At 40.0% G+C, this 22,792-nt stretch overlaps 1 protein-coding gene across 4 annotated transcripts in view; it reads left to right on the top strand.

The window, feature by feature from the left end:
- Nucleotides 1–8,642: 8,642 nt before the first annotated feature.
- AMPD3 (adenosine monophosphate deaminase 3) overlaps nucleotides 8,643–22,792 on the top strand; it is a 32,129-nt gene continuing 17,979 nt past the window's right edge. For all 4 annotated transcript variants that reach the window (XR_007889773.1, XM_051622174.1, XM_051622175.1 and 1 more), the window contains exons 1-6: nucleotides 8,643–8,750; nucleotides 11,613–11,838; nucleotides 14,295–14,490; nucleotides 14,948–15,113; nucleotides 17,350–17,569; nucleotides 19,767–19,896. Coding sequence is in view for 3 of the 4 variants with exons in the window: in XM_051622174.1 (XP_051478134.1) it covers nucleotides 8,729–8,750; nucleotides 11,613–11,838; nucleotides 14,295–14,490; nucleotides 14,948–15,113; nucleotides 17,350–17,569; nucleotides 19,767–19,896 (960 nt within the window). In the remaining variant the exon portion in view is untranslated. The remainder of the gene's footprint in view (nucleotides 8,751–11,612; nucleotides 11,839–14,294; nucleotides 14,491–14,947; nucleotides 15,114–17,349; nucleotides 17,570–19,766; nucleotides 19,897–22,792) is intronic.

Raw genomic sequence — 22,792 nt, 5'->3', positions numbered from 1 at the left:
AATGGATGCATTTGTTTCTTAGCAGTCTTGCAGATATCACCATGGACATGGCCATAATAGTCATGCCTTTAAAACTTTTTGTTATTCCCTGGTGCACAATTTTCATGTTTAGAATTTTTTCACTGGAGTAGTCCTTGCAGAGCATTTTGGCAATCAACAACAGCTACATTTTGTATGAACAGATTCAGTACATTATTAAGTATTTAAGCTTATCTGGAAAACCAAGAGATGGAATGTGTATCAAGTTTACTCTTGCTCTTTTACCAAATATACCAGTACCAGATTACTAAACAAATGTTTGCATACAGCAGATTTACCTTTCCCCATTATCTTAGGGCATCATATATATGACAGTTTAAGATTTATGTTTCATTTAGATGAAATAACTACACAGTCTGAGTTTTGATGAAAAGCTAAACTGAATTGAAAAAAAAAAGTTGAATATTAATGTGATGGTCTCTATTTAAGATATCTACTAATTTAAATTATAGTTTCCTCTGATACTTCTGTTTTGTAAACAGAAGGTTGTAAAAATTCAGAAACTAATTATGGCAATGAGTATAACAGCCCTTTTTTTCTTCCACTTTTGTCTAGGTCTGAGAAGACTGGCTGATCCCCTGCTCTCATCTTATGCCTCCTGGATAGTAAAGGAGATTACAGGTATAAGCCATTAAAACAGCTGACTAATCTAGCAGGTCACCTTTCATTCCATACTTTCACTTGCTCTAGTCTCTACTGGCTGCCTGAATCTCAAAAGAGTTTTGTCTGCATTTGAGCTATTCCCTGTGAAAACTACTTTTCAGCTGCACGATCTGGAAAAGAGTTTGTCACGTACAGAGACTGTCCCCACAGATCCTTTGTCTTTCCATGGTAGCACAATATGCCTGAGCATAGTAATCTATGGTTTGGCTCAATAGTGCATTGCTGTGACCTGTCTAAGCATCAGTTTGAGGATGTCTTTGCAGTATTCTGGGGGCTATAATCTTAAATAGCAAAAGCTAAGAGCTCAAAGAGCCGTGCTATATCTGGTCATACAATTTTTGGATCAAAGCTGGTTCACATCCCCCTGGCTCACAGTGCACAATGAAGCTGTATATATCACAGGATGTTGTGGACACCAAAATAGACGTGGTTAAAAATGGAATTGGACTCATTCTTAGAAGACATTCCCTGACTGATGGCAATCAGTTAGGGCAGTTCAGATTCTACCTCCAGTTCATAAAGCAACGAAGGTAAGGTACAACAGGAGAAAGACTAGCCTGCCTTTGACACCATCCAACTATCTACAAATGTTTCTGTTCATACTGGATTTTCCTTACAAGGTTGGCTGGGCATTAGCAACAAATGAAAAAGGGGTATGAAGTTGTATAGTCAAAAATGTGTAAGTTAAGAACCAGAGCAAAACCCTGATCAGAGCACCCCTGTCCACCAGTCCTTCAAGGTGTCCATGGAATTCAAGGTCTTTCCAGGGAAAAAAAAGAATAAAGGCTAAAGGAAAGGGTGGAAAGACCAACATAAAACCTGACAAATCAACCAAACAAAAAAACCCAAGCAAACCACACAAATTCCCCTCCTGGCCCTTACTGGGGGCACTAAACAAAAAAGGAAAGGTGTGTAACATTCACAGGATCAACAGTTACGATAGAGAAAATTGAGTGAGGCATCAGGCATGGAAGCCCTGACCGCATTCTACTGCTCTGTGGAAGCACCCCAGGTGTACACCACCTGAGGATGCCCTGCCTGCACACGAGAGGACAACGGACCAGAAACAGTGGTAACGGCCTCTGTGATCTCTCCCAACATCTGCTAGAGACAGAGTACTGAGCTAAGGGGCTCTTTTGTTCCAGACTTGACAGCAAATAAGTGACTTGGGACGCTTTATCTTTCCACACATACATTGGGATCAGGCCCTCTGTGCCAGCAGCTGAAACCTAAAGCTTGAGATACACAAAACTTTATTTCCCTTTGTCCGTATTGGATTAACTTAACTCTGTGCAATAACTAGCAACCAGTAAAGTCCTTCTTAGACCCTCAAAAAAGAGATATGACTTAGGTATGTCTTCTGGTTTTGTTGTGTTGTTTTTTTTTTAATAAAAGGGAATTTCTGCCAGGGTGAGGAGGAGCCGGGGGTTCCACGGAACTGGAATGGTTCTGTAAGGTGGGATCCCACTCCTTGCATAACGGCCGCTTCCGTAACGCCGCCGCCAGGAGGAGCGCCCGCCGGGCCCGCCGTTGCCGCCGGAGGAAACGGGCTGTTTCCCACTGTCTGCAGGGCAGGAGACGATGATGGAGAATTGCTCCTGCTGAAACACCCGGCCTTTTAGCTGAGCTCTACGGGAAGAGGGCGGGGGCTTTGCAGGTCATCTGGCCTAGGGAGAGTAGGCCCAGCGACTGTTTGTTACTCGGGCAGGTTGGGTACAAATAATAAAGCAATTTAACCTCTGCCACAACCCCACTTCCATCTCCCAGGCAAAAGTTTACATTTCTAAATGAAAATTAATAACATTTGGGGTGGAATTTCTTGCCAACTATGCCTGCTTAGCACTACAATACAGAGAAGGTTTGGGCTGCAGGTGGCTGCTAGGAATCCCCATGTACAAATGAGCTCCAGACTCTGGAGGCTGCTGATTTCCACTCACTTGTAAAAGGAGCAAAATACACATGTAAAACAAAGAGAAGCTGGGATTTTCTGGAAACAGGGAAGACTGCAGTTTAGCAACACTTAGGCCTGAGTTTATTTAAGGCTATGAAACGTTTGTGTAAGGTTGTGTCCAAACCATAGAACCCTAGAATCATTATGGTTGGAAAAGACCTTAAAGATCAAGTCCAACCACCAGCCCTACACCCCCATGACCACTAAAACATCTCCCAAAGCACCACATCTACCTGTTTTTTGATCACCTCTAGGGATGGTGTCTCCACCAGCTCCCTGGGCTGCCTGTTCCAATGCCTCACCACTCTATCTTGCATTTCCCAGTTTCTGGGCAGTTATGTGCTCCACCTGCATCACACAGATACCTCTTAGTTGGGGATGAAACTTCTGAGTTGAGGGCCAAATAATCCAGCTGCAAACCCTTGTCACAGATAATAATGAAAACCTTAGTGGTCATCTAAAAGTAACACAAATACAGAACTGAGTATCACTTAACGGAACTATTTGCATTTCCACTGCAAACATAATATGTAAACCAATTTTAAATGTACAGTTTAGATTCCAGTACTGATTTTTGCAGAAATCAATAATTCAGAACGTTCTTTATTTCATGGGTTTCCAAAATAAACCACAAAATTCTCCTTTGTGGGCTGTAATTATGCTGTTTCATTATTTATCATGCACTGGCAGTTCCTAATTTATTAGATTGTTGCTTGCTGAATATTTATTTTTATGTGCATTTTGAGTGAATAAAATTCCTCTTAAATCTGAGTAAAATGGTGTGGTACATCAGAGTGGTGGTTAAAAAATATTTCATCTGCATCTCATATGACAGATGTGAAATGAAACTTTTAGAAAACACTCCTCTTTATAAATCAGATTATAGGTCTTTCAGCTTCACATACTGGTTTGTCTAATACAGTCTGATCTCTCCTTTTTAGAATAGGTCCAGAATTTTAGATAAATTATGTATAATGTCAGGGCAAGGCAGTCTTCTACCAAGGGTAAATACTTGCAAAGTCCAAGCTAAGCAGGTTTGAGATAAATGGGTTTAAAACTAATATTTTTACATGGCTGTTGTAACAAAATAAGGCAGTTAGTAAATGCCAGCAAATAACTGGCTGGAAAGAAAGATTGCCAGATAGCCAAATGACAGCTTACAATTCCAAACACACCAAAACGTCCCATTTTGCTTGTAAACCTTTCTTGTGCAACCAAGTATTACAGTATATTCCATTTATAAACTAATGGAAAACTTCTGTTATTTTAGACTCAGATTATTAGGACTGTACAGATACTTTCCTAGTTTATTTTTAAAGCACTGACTGAACAGTCATATCCTTTTGTAATTTCTGTATTTCTCACTTTCGTTTCAGTTCTTCAACAACCAGATTTATATTTGCATATTACATGCATTTTATTTATAATAATATACTACAGAACAATTAAACTCATAGGTATCCTTTCAGAAATAACATAATTTGACTGAAAAACCCAAGAAACAGGATTCCAAACCCACTACCAGTTCTAATGTCAGTGCCAGTCATTTTCCAAACATTTTGCATTTTGCTTATATGCATCTTGCATATAAGCATAGTTATATCTTGTATGAACATATTCTGAAGACCACAACTATCCAAGATGGAATTTATAAAAAACTGAACTAATTAAGGTTTCTCCTCCTTGTTGCCTCACTCGCAAACTTTCTGGAATGGCCTTAAGCAACCCCCAAAACAAGGAATATTTGCTGCTTATATTTAAAGTAGGAAGCAAACTTTTAGATTTACAAATTACAGTAAATCTAGTACATTTTTAGATTTACAAACTCAATACTGAGAAAGGCCGAATAATCTCTACCAAGAACACTCACCTGCCTGATTAATTACTATGAGCTTTTTGAAAAGCAGTGGGTAAGAAAGATTATGCTTTTTGATTTGCTGACTTTATAAAACAGACAGGTATTGTTTTCTTTTTATCATTCAATCAGTCAGTTAAATAATTATCTCCCTTTTTGCATTATTACAATCTTAATCTATTGATTTGTTTAAATCTTGAATTAGTCTTCCTTTCTAGTAGAGAGTATTTGGTAATGTGATTCGGTTATGTTTCACAGTTGGCACAAAACTCACCTCCAGCATTTGGAGACTGCTGTATTTAACCATAGTTTTTTGCTATTGGAATACCAGTTACTCTTCACTAAGTAAATGCACGTGTGCCAAGCATATCATTAACTGAATTCATTAAAGATCAGAGAAGTGAGTACTGAGTCTAATATTGTTTGGTTGCCACTAACAGGTACATTATAGATAGAAATATTTTATTTGATCCATTAGTTGCTTTGTTGGAATCAGTATCACAGTGAGAAATATCTATTTTTAAAAATGAATTAAAAACCCATTAGCTTTTAGGGCACTGTACAAATGAAAGCAGTACATTATAACAACTGAAACAATTTCAAGTGAGAATGAGAGACCATTTCCTAATTTTGATGAATATGCATTCCAGCTTTAATCATCTCTGAGACAAGATTTGTCTGTCTCTGAAAATCAGCATTAATAATACAGATGTATATTTAGGGTGTTCTTTATTCCCTTCCTCAGTAGATGTTGACATGCAAGCAAATCTTTAAAACTTTTATTGCATTCCCTTTTTTAAAAATAGAGCAACTGCAAAAGAGCAGTCCAAGTGCTATGTACACTGGAAAAATCATGAGTCTACTACTGTCTCCAAAAAGAATAATCCTTAAATTAGGGTGTAAAGAAAGTTGAAGGCATAATAGAAATACATAATTAGAAACATAATATAAAGAAACATAATCACATGTGAATTTGTGGTAAAAGGAAAGGCGTAACTTTGTCTTGTATAAGAGTAGAAAGATAAAAAGAAATACATTTATGCACAGTGCAAAATTGAACCAAGGAAACTACTGCTTCCTACACCAAAGAAGTGAACCAAAACCTAGAAGGCACTGACATTTTATAATAGGAATCAGAACATTTAAAATCACTCTGGAGACACTTGCACTACTTTCAATACCGTGTATAAACGTATAATCTACCCACAAACTGGACAGGCAGAAAGATGCCTTCATGGGCTAGATGGCAACACTGGGGCACTCTAAGTCTGGATGCAAACTTTAATGCTGTATGTTTTGCATGTGCTAATAGAAGCACACAACATCTACTGTTGAGAATATGCTATTTTATTGTTGTCAGCTTAGTGTTACGTCCACTTCTCAGATACACATGCATTGCTCATTATGAGAGCAGAGATGGGGTGTGAAACTGGTCCCATTATTCAAATGTATGATCTGAGATGTTTGTAAATCTCATTTGTGGATCTGATGTTTGTAAAAGAACTGAGCATCCTAATTGCTTCTGCAAAATGTGAAAAGACTTGAAGTATTTTCTTGTTATTTTTTTACCATTGCTCCTACTCTTAGTCCATTCTGACATTATTATAGATCCTGCAATAGTATTTCCTTAATGCTTCAGTTACTGTTGCTGCATTTACTAAGTTATGATCTGTTTGCCTTTAAAGGCTACCCACTTTTTACAAAAGGAAAGCTCATTTAAGTAGTCATGGTCCCCTAGAACCAATGTCCTGTGTCCTTCTGGCTTTGTACTTCAGTGCTCATAGAAGCTTCTTCTTTGCTAAGGCATTTTTAAGATGTCCCTTTGGTGTGAATTCATAAAATGTGAACTCACACTGCAATGTTTACTTTGCTTGGGGCGTACAGAGCTGCCTGTTTCCATGAAAGAAAACTGTAGAAACTCAGTTATCTTTGAGACCGTTATTCTTTCATTGTGGTTGGCAGAGAGCCAGCACTAGCACAAGAGGGAACCTTTCCAGCCTCTTGTGTCTGTAGTTAGAAGAGAGATTAAGTCAAATGTGGAGGCAAGACCCTTGAATTCAGCAGGCAGGGCAGAATTATGATTAGAGAGTCACTAAGGATCCCAAACTGCCAGGCAAACTCCATGACAGGAAGCAGGCAAGTTTGGGCAAGTTCAGGCAGGTGGCTGGGAGAAGGACATGGGGAAGCAGGACTAACAGATCAGCAATCACTGGGTGTGCTGAATGGCCAGCACAACAGGTGTCATTTACTCATATATCATGTGGGCAGCACAACCGTGAGTCAGACACAGAGATACTTACAGAATGTAGTTTCCTGGGTGGCAGATGGCTTGTCTGGGTGTAGCCTGACAGCAGCTGATTGAGACATTCAGAGTTACTGTGGGAGAAACACGCATGCGCAGCATAAGCCTCTTTTCCAAGCTAAGAAACAGTGTCTACATTTTTAGTACTATTATTTTTAAAACAATTATTTTTAAATTATTTTGGATGGCTGACTTATTTTCAAGTGCTTTGGTTTGGTACATCTCATACAACTGCTGTGGCCATAACTCTTAGCTTTTTAATGAGCGCATGAAGGTGACTGTGGTGATACTAGTGTAAGATTCAAAAGATCTGGTCTTCTTTGCAACTGAAACTCTGCAAATATTTGCAGCTCTTCTTTGTGACACAAACTTTGTACGGTCACCTGCTTTCTTTCAACTTCCATTTCATCAGCAGCTATGTGAATAAAAGGAATTTTTGAAGCTAAAACCCCCTGAGATTTATTAATGGAACGATTCTTCATTTACCAAGTTGGGAGGATGCGGGGGGACTAGCACCCTGGCCACAGGGCTGCCTGATCCCTCATGTGTTTTAGGATATCTACCTTTATCGTGTTTCTCTTTTTACACAAAGGACCTTGGTCTTCAGTAGCTACACTCCCAGTGCTCCCTGGCACTATAAAGATACTTTTATATTTAAATGTCTTCAGATTATACTCCAGGTATCATAACCCAGACCTACCATACACTTACCTAAGCCTTTCAGCTTCAAGGCCTGGAGTCTCTCATAAACAAGGTCAAATTATTTTACATATTAAAATCCTCGTTCCTGCCGAGTCACGCTTGTTTTGACCTCCAGGTTTTTTTTTTTGTCTTGAGCTCTTTACCCGGTAAGGTTGGTTTGTTTTTTGGCTGTTGTTGCTGTGTAATACGTACGAGCACCTGCACCACGTCACTGCACGGACGGATGGACAGGGTTGAAGACACTTTTGATAAGGCCGCATCATCAGCCAGCTTCCTTATCGGGTGTCATCTTTGCACCACCCTCACAACCTCCTGGTCTCGAATCAAAGTTTTCGATATTAAGACACTTTTCGGGGAGGATTTCGAACAAATCGCTGGCGAAGGCGGCACTGACGAGGCGCCCGCCCGCAGCCGGCCACCCGCAGCTCGGGGCGCTGAGGTGCGGCGGGGCCGGCGCGCCCCGGGGCTCCCTCCCGCGCCGGCCGGGAGCCGGTCACGGCGCCGCTGCTGCCTTCACGCCTCCGAAGCGCAGCGAGCCGCCGCGGCGTGGCGGAAGAACGCTTCCCTCGGCTCCTCCGGCGCCCACGGAGGCCGCGGCCCCGCGGGAGAGGCGCCGCCTCAGCCCGCGCCGCCCCGCTCGCCTCAGGTGCGGCCGCGGGGCCCGCAGCGCGCGCCGGCGGGAGCCCCCCCCCCCCCGCGGAGCTACGGGCGCGGCGCGTGCCTCCCCCCGCCCCGCCCCGCCCGGCGTCCGTTAACGGCCCCCGCGCGAGGAGGGGAGGGGGCGGGGCAGCCCCCCCCGGGCCGCCGGACACCGAGAGGGGGTCGCCCCGCAGCTCCCCGCGGGTGGAGGCCGCGCCCCGAGCCCGCCGCCTCAGCGCCCTCCTGCCGCCTGTCCCCGGCCCCTCCTGCTGCGGGGTGGCCCCGTGCCGCGATGCTGCCGCTCGGAAGGCAGCTGGCCGCCCCGGCGGGGCCGGGGGCGCGGCGAGCGGGCATCTCCGCCCGGGGGCCGCGGCGGCCATAAAGGGCCAGGGAAGGGGGGCGCGGCACTGCGGTACCGGGGCGGCCGGTCGGCGGGGGAATGCGGCATAGGGGAGCGGCGGCGTCTGGCGGGAGCGGCTCCTCCCTCCCGCCGCCTCCGCCTCCTCCGCCAGCGGCTTCTGACAGAGGCTCACCGGCCGGCGGGAGCGCCGGCGGCGGGGCCCGACCCAGCCCCAGCATGGCTTTCCCCGGGGCACTAGGTAAGTCTGGAGGCAGGCGGCAGCGCCGTGCCGGGCTGGCCCGGGCTGCTGGTGACCTTGGCCGCCGCCCCGGCGGGGCCAGGCCCGGGGTGGCCGTGTCCGGGGCTCCTGCGGCGGCGCCCGGCCCGGCCCGGCCCGGCCCGGCCCCACCTGCCCGCGGGGCAGGACGGAGCTCCGGGCTGACCCTCCGTGCGGGTGTGAGAGGGGCGGCCCTGACTGTTTTACTGGCGTCTTGTTGCATATTAAAGCCCTTTAAATTCCTGATCAATAATTGCTTCCAAAGTAATAATTCAGTCATTTTTTTATGCAGCGTGTTTCAAGAGAAACAGCTTGCTTTTTTCCCCCCACAAAGGCTGCAAAACTAACGACCAACCAAAGCAGTCTTTCTGTGAGAGATATTTAGGGAAGGAGCATTTGGTGGCTGCTGCAGGGCATTCATACATCCTCCCCATCCCAGTAAGACCTCTAGTTGTTGCTCTCCCTGTCACTCACCTTGGGTAAAAGATAGCACTTCTGTAGCAGGATACTGGATACAAGATCCTCTTCCCTGTTCCAGTTCAGAACGGCACAGCTGGCATGAGTACTGCATGAAGTACCTCATCACTATTTTAGGTTTATTAAACTCATTTCAGTGACATAAGCTAGCAGTGAGGTGGGTGCATGTAGCTATCAAAGTGTTTTGTGCCTTAGTCTCTTGCTTCAGTGGAGAATACGAGATGAGCTTCTGTAAGAAAGAAAAAAAAACCACAACACTTTAACCTTACTAGGGGATCATCCTTCACTATTTGATTGTAATGATTTAAAATATAGTATGGTTTATTATGCAAATCTTATTTCCTACTGCATTTCTCTTTCTGATGATGATTTTCTAAGAAAAAAGTTAATTTATACTAGGAAAATGCTCAGGCAATGTTAAACATACAATCAATTGATTTTTCCTGTCCTAGTCAGCCAATACTGAAAGTATTTTAATTGCTGATTTAACAGCAGAAGAAACATTATTATTCCACGTTTTACTGTTATTATTAGCACTCTTACTGTAGTCCAGTAACTATAAAGACTCTTCTTGCCTGGCTAATGTGTGATCCAAAAGGCCCTTGTTGCTGGCAACTGTGTGTGCAGCAGATACTGTTGCTGACAACTGTGTTCATTGAGGTCAGTGGAAAGACTCCCATGACTTCATTGAGTTTTGAAATCGAGAAACCAAATCTAAGTTTGGATGCTTCTAAGACATCGTAGTGCATTGTCATGGAATCATTCAGCTAAATGTGCATGCTTGTTTAATGCTTGTTACCTAGATATGCTTGATTTTATGAAGGCAATACTAATTGCAGAACAAATACTCTCCAGGCAGAAAAACTGCATAGAGTCAGATCCACAGTTCTTTAAAACCAATATCATTTTTCCACTGGGCTGTGATTCGGTTCTTAAAAAATAATAACACAAAATACTGTGGATGGTCACTAAATTGCCATTTTATAGCCCAATATATCTCTTGGCACCTTTTCATACTATATTCGCTTTTATTCTAAAAGCAAAAGTGTTTTCAGAACAACTGTGAAAACAGGTGGACATGAATTAGAATCTTTTAGGCTGAAAACAACAGGATCACATATCGAAAGGATCACATATCAACATGTGAAACTTCCACATGCCCACAGAAATACAGTAGTGGGGGCCCTGATAAATTATGTCTGGAGTGATTAAAAACTGCCATGCTGCATGCTGACTTTCAGCATACATCATTATTTAAATGAAAACCATCTTCTAAAATATGTTTGCATTTTTGTAACCAAAAAGGATTCAGAAATCCCACTTTTGGACCCAGACTTGACATTCTGGCAGTGCTTGGATCCATTTGTTGTGACATGTTCATTGCTATTTTTAACTTGTGTAGTAAGAATTTAATCTTATTTGTTACAAACTCCGTCACACTGAAGGCATTCACAAAGCTTTATAGCACATAATAAATAATGCTGGTCAGTAGCTTACAAACACTATTTTTTTTTTACCCTCCAGAATGCTACCAGATACGCCAAAATTCATATTTTTGATTGTTTGAGAGTGAAATATAAATAAAGCCATGAAACTACAGAAGAAACCCTAAAGATAATATTTTCAGTAGTGCTGCTATAACAAAATGGAAACATTTTGTGATTAAAGGCTACTTAAATCAAAATTTAAAATATAAAACATATTTTTTTGAAAAATATTTAAATGTCAAGTAGAAATTAAAGTCCACATCCTGTCTTTTTCCCACATTCCATTCAAAAGCAGGATATCAACTGCTGAAAACAGCAAAAAAGTCATTAACTACACTGTATTTGCTCCTGTTGTGTAACCATTTTACTTCACAGCAGCTTCATGACTTTATTATTTGTGGAAAGGGTGGGGTGAGGTAGAAATGTGCAACCTTCCTTTCTAACTTGCTTGTGGCTCTAAAATTGGTTTGAATTCATTGAGCAGGGAAGAAGTCAGGCAACTGAGTGAATGTGACTTCCAAGTTCAGTGCAAGTACATACAGCTAAGTATGTGTTATGTCACAAGTAATAATCTATCTGATTATGCAAGTAAGTGGGACTTACTGGGAAATCTGTACATATATATCTTAGGAATTTTCAGAAGTATGCCAAGAAGTTCCAAATTCACAAGTTGGCATGGCTCCACAAGTGAAGATGCTCAGTGGATACTTGTGGTTCTTGGGTACTACATACTGGTTTAAATTCTGCATAGCTGTTCTACTTTATTCTGCTTTTGCTCTAAGCTCTTGGTTTTGATAGGCATACCATGAAAAAGAAAACCAGTCTCTTGCCGTATCTTTATTCTTGTAGTTTTAACTTTGTCAAATGTCTTCCTTATCAGCCGACATGCCCAGACAGTTTCCAAAGTTGAACATCTCTGAGGTTGATGAGCATGTGCGACTTCTGGCAGAGAAGGTATTTGCTAAAGTTCTTCGGGAAGAAGACAGCAAAGATGCCTTGTCACTATTCACTGTGCCTGAAGACTGCCCTATTGGACAGAAAGAGGCCAAGGAACGGGAACTGCAGAAGGAACTGGCAGAACAACAATCTGTGGAAACAGCTAAAAGGTTTGTTCAGTAGTTGCCTTCTTAGTGGAAAACAGTTTTTTAAATGAGTTTGAATTGATATTGGAATATCTGGCAAATAACATTCTGCCTCTTACTACTTTAGGAGAAAGGTCAACACCAGGTTCCAAGGGCACTTATGTGAAGTCCTTCCGTGCTAGTCTGTGCTAGGTGTGGGGATGAGCCCTAGCAAGCTTGGATTAGTGAGGTTGTCTCAGCAGTGCTTCCAGCAATAGCATAGGTATTGCTTATGCAAATGTAATACACAGCATAGCTGGGTAGAAGCCAACACAACCCTAAGACTTTAATACAAAAAGAATAATAAAAGAAAACACTTCCCCCTCTTTATTCTGGTTTCGCTCAGAGAAACAGAAAGAGAAAATGGCAGTGGTATGATGCTGCTTATACTCTGTAGAAATAGATGAAAGCAAAGACTTAACATCAAGGGAGAAAGTGAAAAGTGGTATTGGCATAATGAGGTTATTCTTAGGTTTCCTCAGCTCACAGAGATAAAATCTAACCACTGTCAGCCATAAAAGTGCACGTTTTGAGTTTTCTCAGGGAAAAAAAAAAAAGTAAAAGTCCACCTTTGGTTTACCCAGCAATCTAATGAAGCCAAACTTGATTTGGTTTATGATTTTCTTCTGTGACAGAGGTCACAGGCCTTACCCTGATGTTCCAGTATCTTCACTTCAGTCGACTGGCTAGGCTGTTGCCTAGAGTCACGCGAGCTCAGCAGCGGCCTGGATGTGTACAGATTCAAAAAGCAGGCAAACAGGGAAGCCTTTGAAAGCTAAACACATTTACCCAGTTAGCTGCAGACAATCAGTTGGGCAATGCTTGGCATCATATTTCTGGAACAGAAGGGAGAAGAGTCAATTCAGCTAAATTAAGGTATGACACACTGACAGTATGGGCTGAGACTTCTGGTTTTGAATTGTGCGAGTGGGTTTCCCGATTGGCACGTGCACAAACATAAGCACCAAAGGAAAAACTAGATGTTTTCATTCAAACAACTATTTGGTGTATCTTTTTCTCCTGAACTAGTAAGTCTAACTTTTAATTTGGGAAATTATCTTTTAGAAATATATTCTGTCAAAGCGTACCTCAAGTTTTGTATGAGTTTTAACTGCATAGAAAGGGATGTTCTGTGTATGTTGTTTACATGAGGGAACAGAACAAGTGTTTATCCCTGTCCTGCAGGACTGAAATGTACTTCAAGGACAGTTACAGGAGTAACTTCTGTTGTTTGCAGTTGATCTAACACTGCCTTTCAAGAATTTCATACTGGTTTCAAAGGTGACTACGATTACTTAACAGAGGATGTAGTTTTGTCCTAGGCATACCAGCACTGCATGTCCTTACTCTTCAGAATGTCACAGAAGTACTGTGCAACTTCCAGAGAGTATTCCTGTATTACTTTTCTTTTGCTAGTCATTCTTACTAACATTTTAAGGTTTTGTCGTCTAATTTATAAAATGGGGGAGTTATTTCCACAGTGCAAAAGAAAGTGATATTACAGGTAGTTTATAACATATTTATTTATTATATGAGTATTTAAGATGTATTTAAATACATTTAAACTTAGTAAGAAAAATGAAATCTTTAGAGATATTAAAAAACTTCACTTGAGGTATTACAATTACTTGACTGAAAAATACAGCTGCCTTTTTTTAGCTGGTTTGTCTAAGGTACACATCTCTCACAGTTCTGCTGAGAAAGGGCAAAAGGTTTTGAACCTATGGACATAAGCCATTTAATGCCCTGAGTGGAGGAATGGACTTGCATGTCAAAGCCATGCTGTGTTATTGCTCTGATAACCAACATTAGTCTTTTGCTCAAGTCTCATCAAACACTGCCTAAGGGATAACTATATGCTCATCATTTTTCTTACAAGTTTAACTGAATGACTATATATGAAATTCTGATGCATAGTCTTGTCTGACAACTAGATGAGTTTTTAAGTCTTGCATGTTTTGGGAAGAATGAAAAGTGTGTAATAGGATGATAATTGCAAAAAACTTACTGTACATGACAGTCACTTGTTTCTGTTGGATACTTTGTGAATTCTGATGCTTACCAGTCTCTTAAAAATCAACTTCTACTGAAGTAAGCAGAGTGATCACATATTCCTTCTGTACAGTGACTTGCTGAAACTGAATTTGTAAGAAGTATAAAAAAACAAACCTCAGGGCATATTACAGTGATTGTAAATAAATTATGGCATATTGTATTCCTGTGGAGGGTAAGAGCAGTTGTGTGTAGCATATATCATATGAAATGTCAATAGAAAAAAAGTTAAAAGTGCAAATATTTTGTGACCAACATTTTTTCTATTATATGAGAGATTTCATTTGTAACATTTTTTAGGGGGTAATTTCTTTGCTGTAATCAGTTTTTCAGTGTATTTAATGTTTTATACCATGGCTTATTTTGTGATTTATACTGTGAATTTGTAGGAAGAAAAGTTTCAAGATGATTCGATCCCAGTCTTTGTCATTACAAATTCCATCTCAGGAATGGAAAGCACCATTGCCCAATCCTGTTCGGTCTCCTGCAGCACCAGTTCCTCAAAGTGCTTTTCTGCCAGTCCCAGTGCCATATGATGTACCAGAGTTTCAGAGAGTTTCAATTAGTGGAGACTACTGTGCAGGGGTGAGAAACCATCTATTTTCCCATTTTTGTGTCTGGGGAGGAAAAAAATTCCAAATTTGTACACTATATAAAGTGTGAAATTCCAGTATATTATGGCTCTCTGCTACAAATTATGAATTGTTTTGTGAACACATGGATTTGTAAAACAGTTAAAGTCAAGATCAGGTCATTTTATACTTTTTATCTGAAAAAAATAAATTGAATAGATTAAAACATAACCAGGCCTTAACTAAATGGATAATGTATGGTAGGGGAAAAATTCAGTGTGTGTTTTGTCCATTGCATTTGGACTCTACTTCTGTTCCAGGTTCCTGAGACCTTGCATAAGATCTTTATGGTCAAGTCACATACACTTAGGTGTCTGGAAATTCAGTCATCTTGTTGCTGATGTGGATTCAGTTTGTTGCTAAAACTGCTGTTTTATTTCTGTCAGTATTTATCCAGGCTTTCCTTTCAGGTTACAGTTGATGATTATGAGCAAGCTGCCAAGAGCCTGGTGAAAGCTCTTCTCATTCGAGAGAAGTACTCCCGTCTCGCCTACCATCGCTTCCCGAGAACAACCTCTCGGTATCTGTGCAGCATGCGAGATGAAAAATGGAAGGCTGAAGATGAAGTGTATCCAGGTGAATATCCTTGTTCTTCTGAAAATATAGAATGCATTCACGCCCTGCTGTAGTAAAAGCAAGTTACATTTTTGTGATGATCTCTTCTGTGTGCCTTTGCCTCTCTAATTTCTCCTGTTAGGAAGTGGTGGAGAATCACTGATGCACCCAAGTTATAAATCCTGTGTCTAATATGAAACTTTGAAGCTGCCAAGAGCTAAAAAAACACTTGATGCTCATTGATTTTTTTTTTTTTTTTATTGGCAGTAAATGGGATGGTAAGTAGTACACTTGTGTTCCTCTAGGAGAAAGATATGTGGATATGGTTTAAAGTGAAAATTCATTCCTGCTGATGTTGGCATACTGAAATAAAAGGGATTATGAGCTCATCTACATTGTAAATTGAGACATGCTGGTTAGCAAGCCCTGAGTCAGTAATTTCCCAGGCATGGTACACTTACCAGGTCAAGACTGGAAGTTGTGTAGTCATACTTGGTTGGGCATTCTGCCTGGGTTAATAAACTGTTCTCTCAACAGGACTTACTAGGTTGAACATATTCCCCACTATATGTATCACAAATTATATTTGTCTCTTTGGTGGGTTGTGTCTTGAAAGCTTTACTCGTGCATTAAATGTGCTGCTGTAGATGTGGCTGTATTGTTGGCAGTGTATTCATCATTCTCAGCGACATTTTAAATCAATTACCGTCTCTCTCAGTGGTTGAAAGAGGGTGAATTAAGATCTTTTCAAGCATTTGTTATACTCAAAGACTGTAAAGAGGACAGTATGCTTACTGAATGTTCAGGACAGGAAGGATGTCTTGCAGCAGCTGCCAGGTAGATATTTCCAAGCTGTGATCAATTCTAATAACTTTTACAGTTAGGATTTTACACTTACAACATAAACAATAGAATCTCATTACCCCATGTCTTCATTAGCACAAGTTCGAGCTGGATAGTTAAGAATATTAGAGATAAGAGTGGTATCAGTTTATAACATACATTCAGGTGCTTTAGGTTAATAAAAGGACTGGTTAATTACTTTTCTATCTTGGCTTAACTCAATGGGCAGAAGAAGAAATCTCAGTGATAAGAGTCAGCTGAAGAATGTAGTTCAGTTGACATAAATGTAGTTGAGACACTTATTTTATGCTAGTTGCATTGATAAGATATTGTAAAAGAAGCTATGAACATTCACTATTATGAGTGATAATAGTGTTCACATAAGGGGAATCTCCCAGAAATATGTGTGTGTACCTGATTCTCAGAAAAAAAGAATTATAATTTTGTAAAAGGATTGCAAAACTCTACTGAACAAATCCCAACCATGCTTCTGGTGCATTTTGATATTGGTCGTGATCAGAAGGCCAAGGGAAAAACTAGAGTTGTGTAATTACTGTCTCTGGCTTCTGCATTTCTCAGTGCAGAGAAGTTGGCTTTTTAAAAAAAGCCAACAAAATGCAAACAAACAAAAAACCCCCCTCAACTGAAACACAACAAAACCAAACAACCAACATTCCCCCCACCCCCTGCCCCTGAAGGGCTACAAATAACTAGTACCTTGGTCAGAGTGAGAAATACTGAGTCTTAAATTATTTCCTGCTGTACTGTGAGTGAAGTGTATTCAGTGACTCAGAGAAAGAGGAAACAGTCCTAGTGTGTGTGCACTAGTTGAGCTCATTGGGTTGTGGGAAGGGCAGAGGTGAAGAAGGCACAGCCTGTTCTTTTCTGACTGATGTTTCAATCTGAGAACAGCTGCATTACTGTGGGCTTAAATACAAACTTCCAAAATTACTACAGTGAGTCAGAAGGTGAAGAGAAAATAATGAAGGTGGGTATGAGATCAACAACTGCTTCATTGTTCAAAACTCTCAACTGTTCAAAACTTTCTTTTCTGTTCAGAACTTTCAACCATCCTAAGTTAAATACTTCTGGAAACTTATTTTGAAACTTATGGCATCATACATTAATAAAGGATAGTATTAAATCTATTAATACATTAGTTCAGAGAACTTTAATAATGTATAATATTTGCATTAAGGCAGGCACTTAGCTTAGAGGGGGACTGCAATTAAAGCCTGTCAGAATAAAGCTGTCTTGTAACAACAGGTCTTTTATAATAACCAAAAATGTGATTTTAATGAAAGTATTAAGATCTGTTAGAAATGAAGTAGTACAGAGGCAGAAATTTATTTTTGTAATTGTTTTGCCTTTTGTGTAAGTTAATTCTTCTAAATGTAATGTAAATTTTTTCCAGATTTCCATTCACCCCCAGAAGAAAATGAAGATCCTTACAATCTTGAAGATGCTCCAGACAATTTGGATTATGTTATCAAGATAAAAGGTGGCATTCCTTTTGTTTATGATAACAAAGAAATGATGGAACTCAATGAGCCTCGGAGTCTGCCATATCCTGACCTGGAGACCTATACCCTTGATCTGAGTCACGTTCTTGCTCTAATTGCAGATGGTCCAACGTATGTTTCTCTTGCTTCTCTGCCCCTTCAGGCTGCTGCCTTTAGTTTAGTACTTCTGGCTTTTGTGATATTTAATTCCTCAATGTACTCATTCTACAGTAATATTTTATTTTGCCCTTCTGAAGCATTATTGATCACACAAAGACATACACCTATATTTAATGGCAAAATGAGAAGCAGTTAACAGAAAAGCAAGAAATTGGCCACATATCCCCAGTCAAATAAAATCTGACTTAAACTTCTTGAAGCATGGGAACTGAAACTTAAACCTTACCTTTCTTATTTTGTTTTGGCCTATGCTGAATTTGAGGTTTTTTGAACAATTGTCTGGAATTCCTTCAGCTCTGCTCTACCCTCGCTGCATGAAGAGAGAAACCCTGCACATGTAGCGCATACAGAACAGCTCAGCTACATAAATACTCAAAATAGATCTAGAATTTCCCAGAATGATCAAATATCTAAAAACTAGTAATAAAACAACTCTAGTACAGTAACTGACACTCATGACAAAAGTGTCTCTTCCCAATGCATAATCAAAGAATGTGCCTCCAGGTTTAAGTTTACTTCCCAGCTGAGGATTTGAAACATCAAGGTTTCTCCTGGTCCCAACACTAGGAAAGGAAAAGTATCCACACTAGGATGGAGCAGAGCAGGAATCTGGACTCTTCTTCTGAACTATCTGCCCTGCCTACCAGAGAAACTGTAATTTACAGTGTGACACCTGCAGCATAGTGTCTGCCTTGTGCATTGATAGTGAATGGGCTGAACAGAACTGTCCCATTTCCTAAAGCATTTTTCTAAGAGCAGCAGCCTGTCCTTCCACCAGCATTACCAGTGCTCCTCCTGCAAATCAAAGCTAGCCTGAGTATGCTTGTTTGAGCAATTCCTAGAAGTGTTCAAGACCAGGCTGGAGGGGGCTCTGAGCAACCTGGTCTAGTGGAAGGTGTCCCTGGCTAAGGCAGGGGGGTTGGATTAGGTGACCTTTAAAGGTCACTTCCAACCCAAAGCATTCTCTGATCTGTTCCTTTCACTTCTTCATAGTAAGCTTTTGCAGACTGATTCACACTCCCTGGTAATGCACACAAACCAAAAGGAAAAAGTATTTTCAGTAATCCTGTTGCGTAAGCTCTTCATATGATATTGTTTCCTTATTTGCAGCAAGTGCTTTCCTGTCAGTTAGGTCTATCACACATGGGGCTGCTTTGACATCAGGAACCCATTGTTCTTTAATCTTCAGTGTGCTTACTGATGGAACCTAACCCTACTCCTCAGTCCTCCAGTCTCTTGAATAATAGCATAACCCAACAAACACTTCCTGCAATGGGCAAAGAGGTCTTGATCAGTATCAGATACAGTGAGACTGTGTTTGAATTGGACTTTCAAATCCATTATGGGATTTGTGTTCCATTGAGGAGAGATTGTCAACAATAAAGCAGAAAAAAATAAAGCTATTACATTAATAGTGCTACAAAGTATTGTAGATTTGCTAAGAATTGACAGATGGCGAAGAGAAAAAAACATGTCACTGGTTAAAAATAGAATAAGAAACATAACAGAAGATGACAGTGAAGACAGGAGTAAAGCAAGCAGGAACAAAAAAGTGTGTTATTTCTAAGAAAAGCAGAAGAAATTATTTTAGAAAAAAAAAATTTCTACACAGGATTTGTTTTTAAGGCGTAAGAAATGAAAGTATATTGGATCTTATTCTGGCTGCTTATATTTGTGTTGAAAAAGCAAATAAACTTCAGGGAATTAAAAACAAACAAACAACAAAACTTCCATAGTGAGTATGTCTGGATTAGAGGTTGTTTCTTTTATATATAAAGTGATCTATTCTACTGGAGTTATATTTTCAGAGTAGTAGCAATTGACATCACCTTTTATCATAGGTTTTATGCTTTGGCTGGTCCTCATTACTAAAAGAACTGCACTTTATGCACAGATATGGTGGTAACAATACCTTGACAACTTAGAGGGCATAACACAGTTATTTAGAGTTGTTTGAGGCTTCACTAATACCTTTGGTTTGAAATCATACTGGATGTTGACTTGTATATTGGTTAACCAGTAGGATAAGAAGAATGGATTTATCTTGGTTTTCATTAAAAAAAATTACTTTTTTTACTTTGAGGTTATTTCTGAACTTGAAGCACAAACCATTGTAAATTATAATTAATTTTTGTCTTTTCTTTTACAGAAAAACATATTGTCATCGGAGGCTTAACTTTTTAGAATCTAAATTTAGTTTGCATGAGATGTTAAATGAAATGTCAGAATTTAAAGAACTAAAGAGTAATCCCCATCGAGACTTCTATAATGTGAGAAAGGTAAGTGTGAAAAGGGCTAAAGGCATGTATTGTTTTTGGTAGGAGTTCCAGTGATTTTGCTTTTTGTCTGTGAGATGTAGATGATATGCATGAAGTAGTGTGTGCATACCAGCCAATTAAATTATGTTATTTTGAGAATATTGAATTTTTTCTATATGGGAGCACTTCAGGAAAATTAACTTGAATGTAGGTGGGTTAAATGGATTATGCTAAACTTACCTGTTTACTTATTCAGAATCAAAGGGGCTTAATTGTATGTAGATTGCATTAAAGGAGTGAAAAAGTTAATCAAGTGAAGCTCACTTGGATTATGAATAAGAATATCCGCATGGAGTTTTAATTAATTTAAATTAATTCACATTAAGACAGTCAATTGCATTTTCCTGCTTTCATCTAGGTAAGTCATACTAGACTTTAATAGGAACAGCTGTCTAGGTGTTGAATAAAAATATCACTTCATATTGAAAACACGTGTTTAAGTACATGTCAAAAGAAAAAAGACCTCCCACAGAAACTGAACTGTGGGTTCACGCTGCCATTTATATCTGGTAAAGATGCCTGTGAAATATTAAGTATAAAGATGATTATTTGAGTTATATTATTAGCTGCCTCTGAGATAAACTGGGATGTAATTAGAAGACTGGTAGGGGAATCACAGAGCTGATACAATTTCCTGGCATATTCACATCCAAGGTAGCTGCATTCGCTTCAGAGCACGGAAGCAACAGTGTTTTGCTGCTTCCTTTCCTTGAAGTTAAGAGGAAGCTACTGGAGAGATAATGCTTCAGTTTGATATGTGGGATTTCTTCACAAAGCAGTAATTGTGGCTGGTGTTGTTGAGCACTTAGGTCCACTTTGTGTTGTTTCTATATGCAGCTGGAAGAGGTTGTCCTTACTGTATAACTTCAGGTTTTTGATCCATACTTTAATCCTTCTTGTTATGGTTTGGTTTGCTAGTACATCAAAAAGTCCTTTTGGCTTTTCCCTGTAGTGTCCAGTGTACTGGCCACTGAATGTTGTGGTGATAACATGTAAATACACAACCTGCTAAACAAAAGTGCTTGATGAATGCACCTCTGTCTGTCACAAGACTGGAGGGAGATAAGTTATTAGGTAAGGTCTAAGGAATTTCACACTTTTACCTGTTAAGTGTATGGATGGGAGGATCTCTTAGCTAATGTGCTCAAGCAGGACTCAAGTGGCAGAGTTGACTCCTAACTTGATGGTTTTCTCACATAACCCTGGACAAGATATTTACTCCATGCCACGTTCAGATAAAACACTTTACTAGCTGACAGAGATGTTAGTAATAAAACACAGAGTGACTGAGAGTTGTGAAAGAGAGGTTTGGATCAGGTAACTGCCTAGACAATCAGTTTGATTACTGAGAAGCTGTACTTAACAGGATTGTACTTGCTAAGTTCAGCTTTTGATTTAAAAGCAAACATTTAATGTCTCTGGCCATATCTTAATTATTTTATAATTATCTACTATTAAATAAGCCAATCTACAAATGGATTCATGTTGTTCAAAAGCACAAAATGTGCATCACTTCCCCTCTGGCAATGCCCACTTTCAGGAGAGCAGGAACAAGCTTGCTCTTCTCTGGCAGAGACTGCTCTGACTGCTAGTTATTGCTTTAACACAGAGTTAATCTTCCTTGAAGTAGCATTTTTATGAAGCAAGCTTACAAGTAGTATTCTTATGAAGCACTCTCTATGGAAAGTAAATGCCATTGTAGATATAGTTCCTGTAAGTCCCCAGATAATCTTGTTTTCCCTATATCTTGCTAATTCAAGTAATGTTTGGATCTGTAACTTGAAATTCAGCTCCTAAAAAAGCTGTTATTGAAGTTGTTTCTTACATCTCTCAGGTGCTAGTGTGGTGATCCTGGTACAGTCTGTTTGCTTATATAAAAAAGCCAAGGCAACTGATGGAAAATGCCAAAATTAAGAGTTATGAATGTAGTGGCAAGGTGAATCAGTGAACATGTATTACTGCATTTAGAAAGGTACAGTAGAAAGCTGGGCAGCATTATTCTTTGGCATGAAAATCAAAGGTTACTGGTTGTTTTTTTTTTCTTTCGTGGTCATAGTATATCCCTGCCCCCTCCCCCTCTTTTTTTCCTGGTTTAATAGTTCTCCTTCAGAAAGCTCATCTATTTAATAAATCCCAAGATAAATCTATTAAATAAGGGAAATGTTTAAGTCCAATGTATTGGACTTTACCAGAATGCAACCAAAGCTATGTTTTGCACTCATCAAGCTGGAACTGGAAAATTTGCTTTAGTAAACAGATGAGTATTTATGTAGACAGGAATCCACAGGTGGTAAGACAATGTGGCTCCACTTGGCTTCCCACAGGAGGTGGACAACTGTCTGTGTAGGAGAGCTCTAACTTTAGAGAAGACTCTTGAGTCTGTCATCAGCAGGGCTCTGCCCCATTTTCCAGCTAATGTGAAGTGCAGTCAGCACAGATTCTCCACATGACTCTGGAGTTGTTGGCATTAAGGAGGAAATAAAGTACTGAGAGTTTAGCTCTACAGCACACAAACTCAGGAGTTTTACCCTTCTGGCACTAAGGTGTCTTCCCTTCCAAAGAAAGTATGTGAGGTTTTGTATGTGGGGATACAAAACAGACCACTGTGCCAAAGAGCCCCAGATAATTAATGGCTGATAGTTCTTGGTTGTTTTTTTTTTAGCTGAAATACACCTTCAAACTAAAGGACCCACACCTGAGTATTATTTTCTTGTATCAAAATGTTGTTAATTGCAGGAGATAGTTACTGTGCTTTCTTGGAGCTGTTCTTGTTATTAGAACTTTGGTTTTTCTCTATTGTTCTTGCTAGGGAGGAGGTTGTTGCCTCTTGAAGAATTTTTTTTTAAGGTGAAGCCAA

Source organism: Apus apus, chromosome 5 (assembly GCF_020740795.1).
Source record: "Apus apus isolate bApuApu2 chromosome 5, bApuApu2.pri.cur, whole genome shotgun sequence".
Classification (NCBI taxonomy): Eukaryota; Metazoa; Chordata; class Aves; order Apodiformes; family Apodidae; genus Apus; species Apus apus.
The sequence above is the reverse complement of the archived record's forward strand: the minus strand, read 5'-3'. Positions and strand labels throughout refer to the sequence as shown.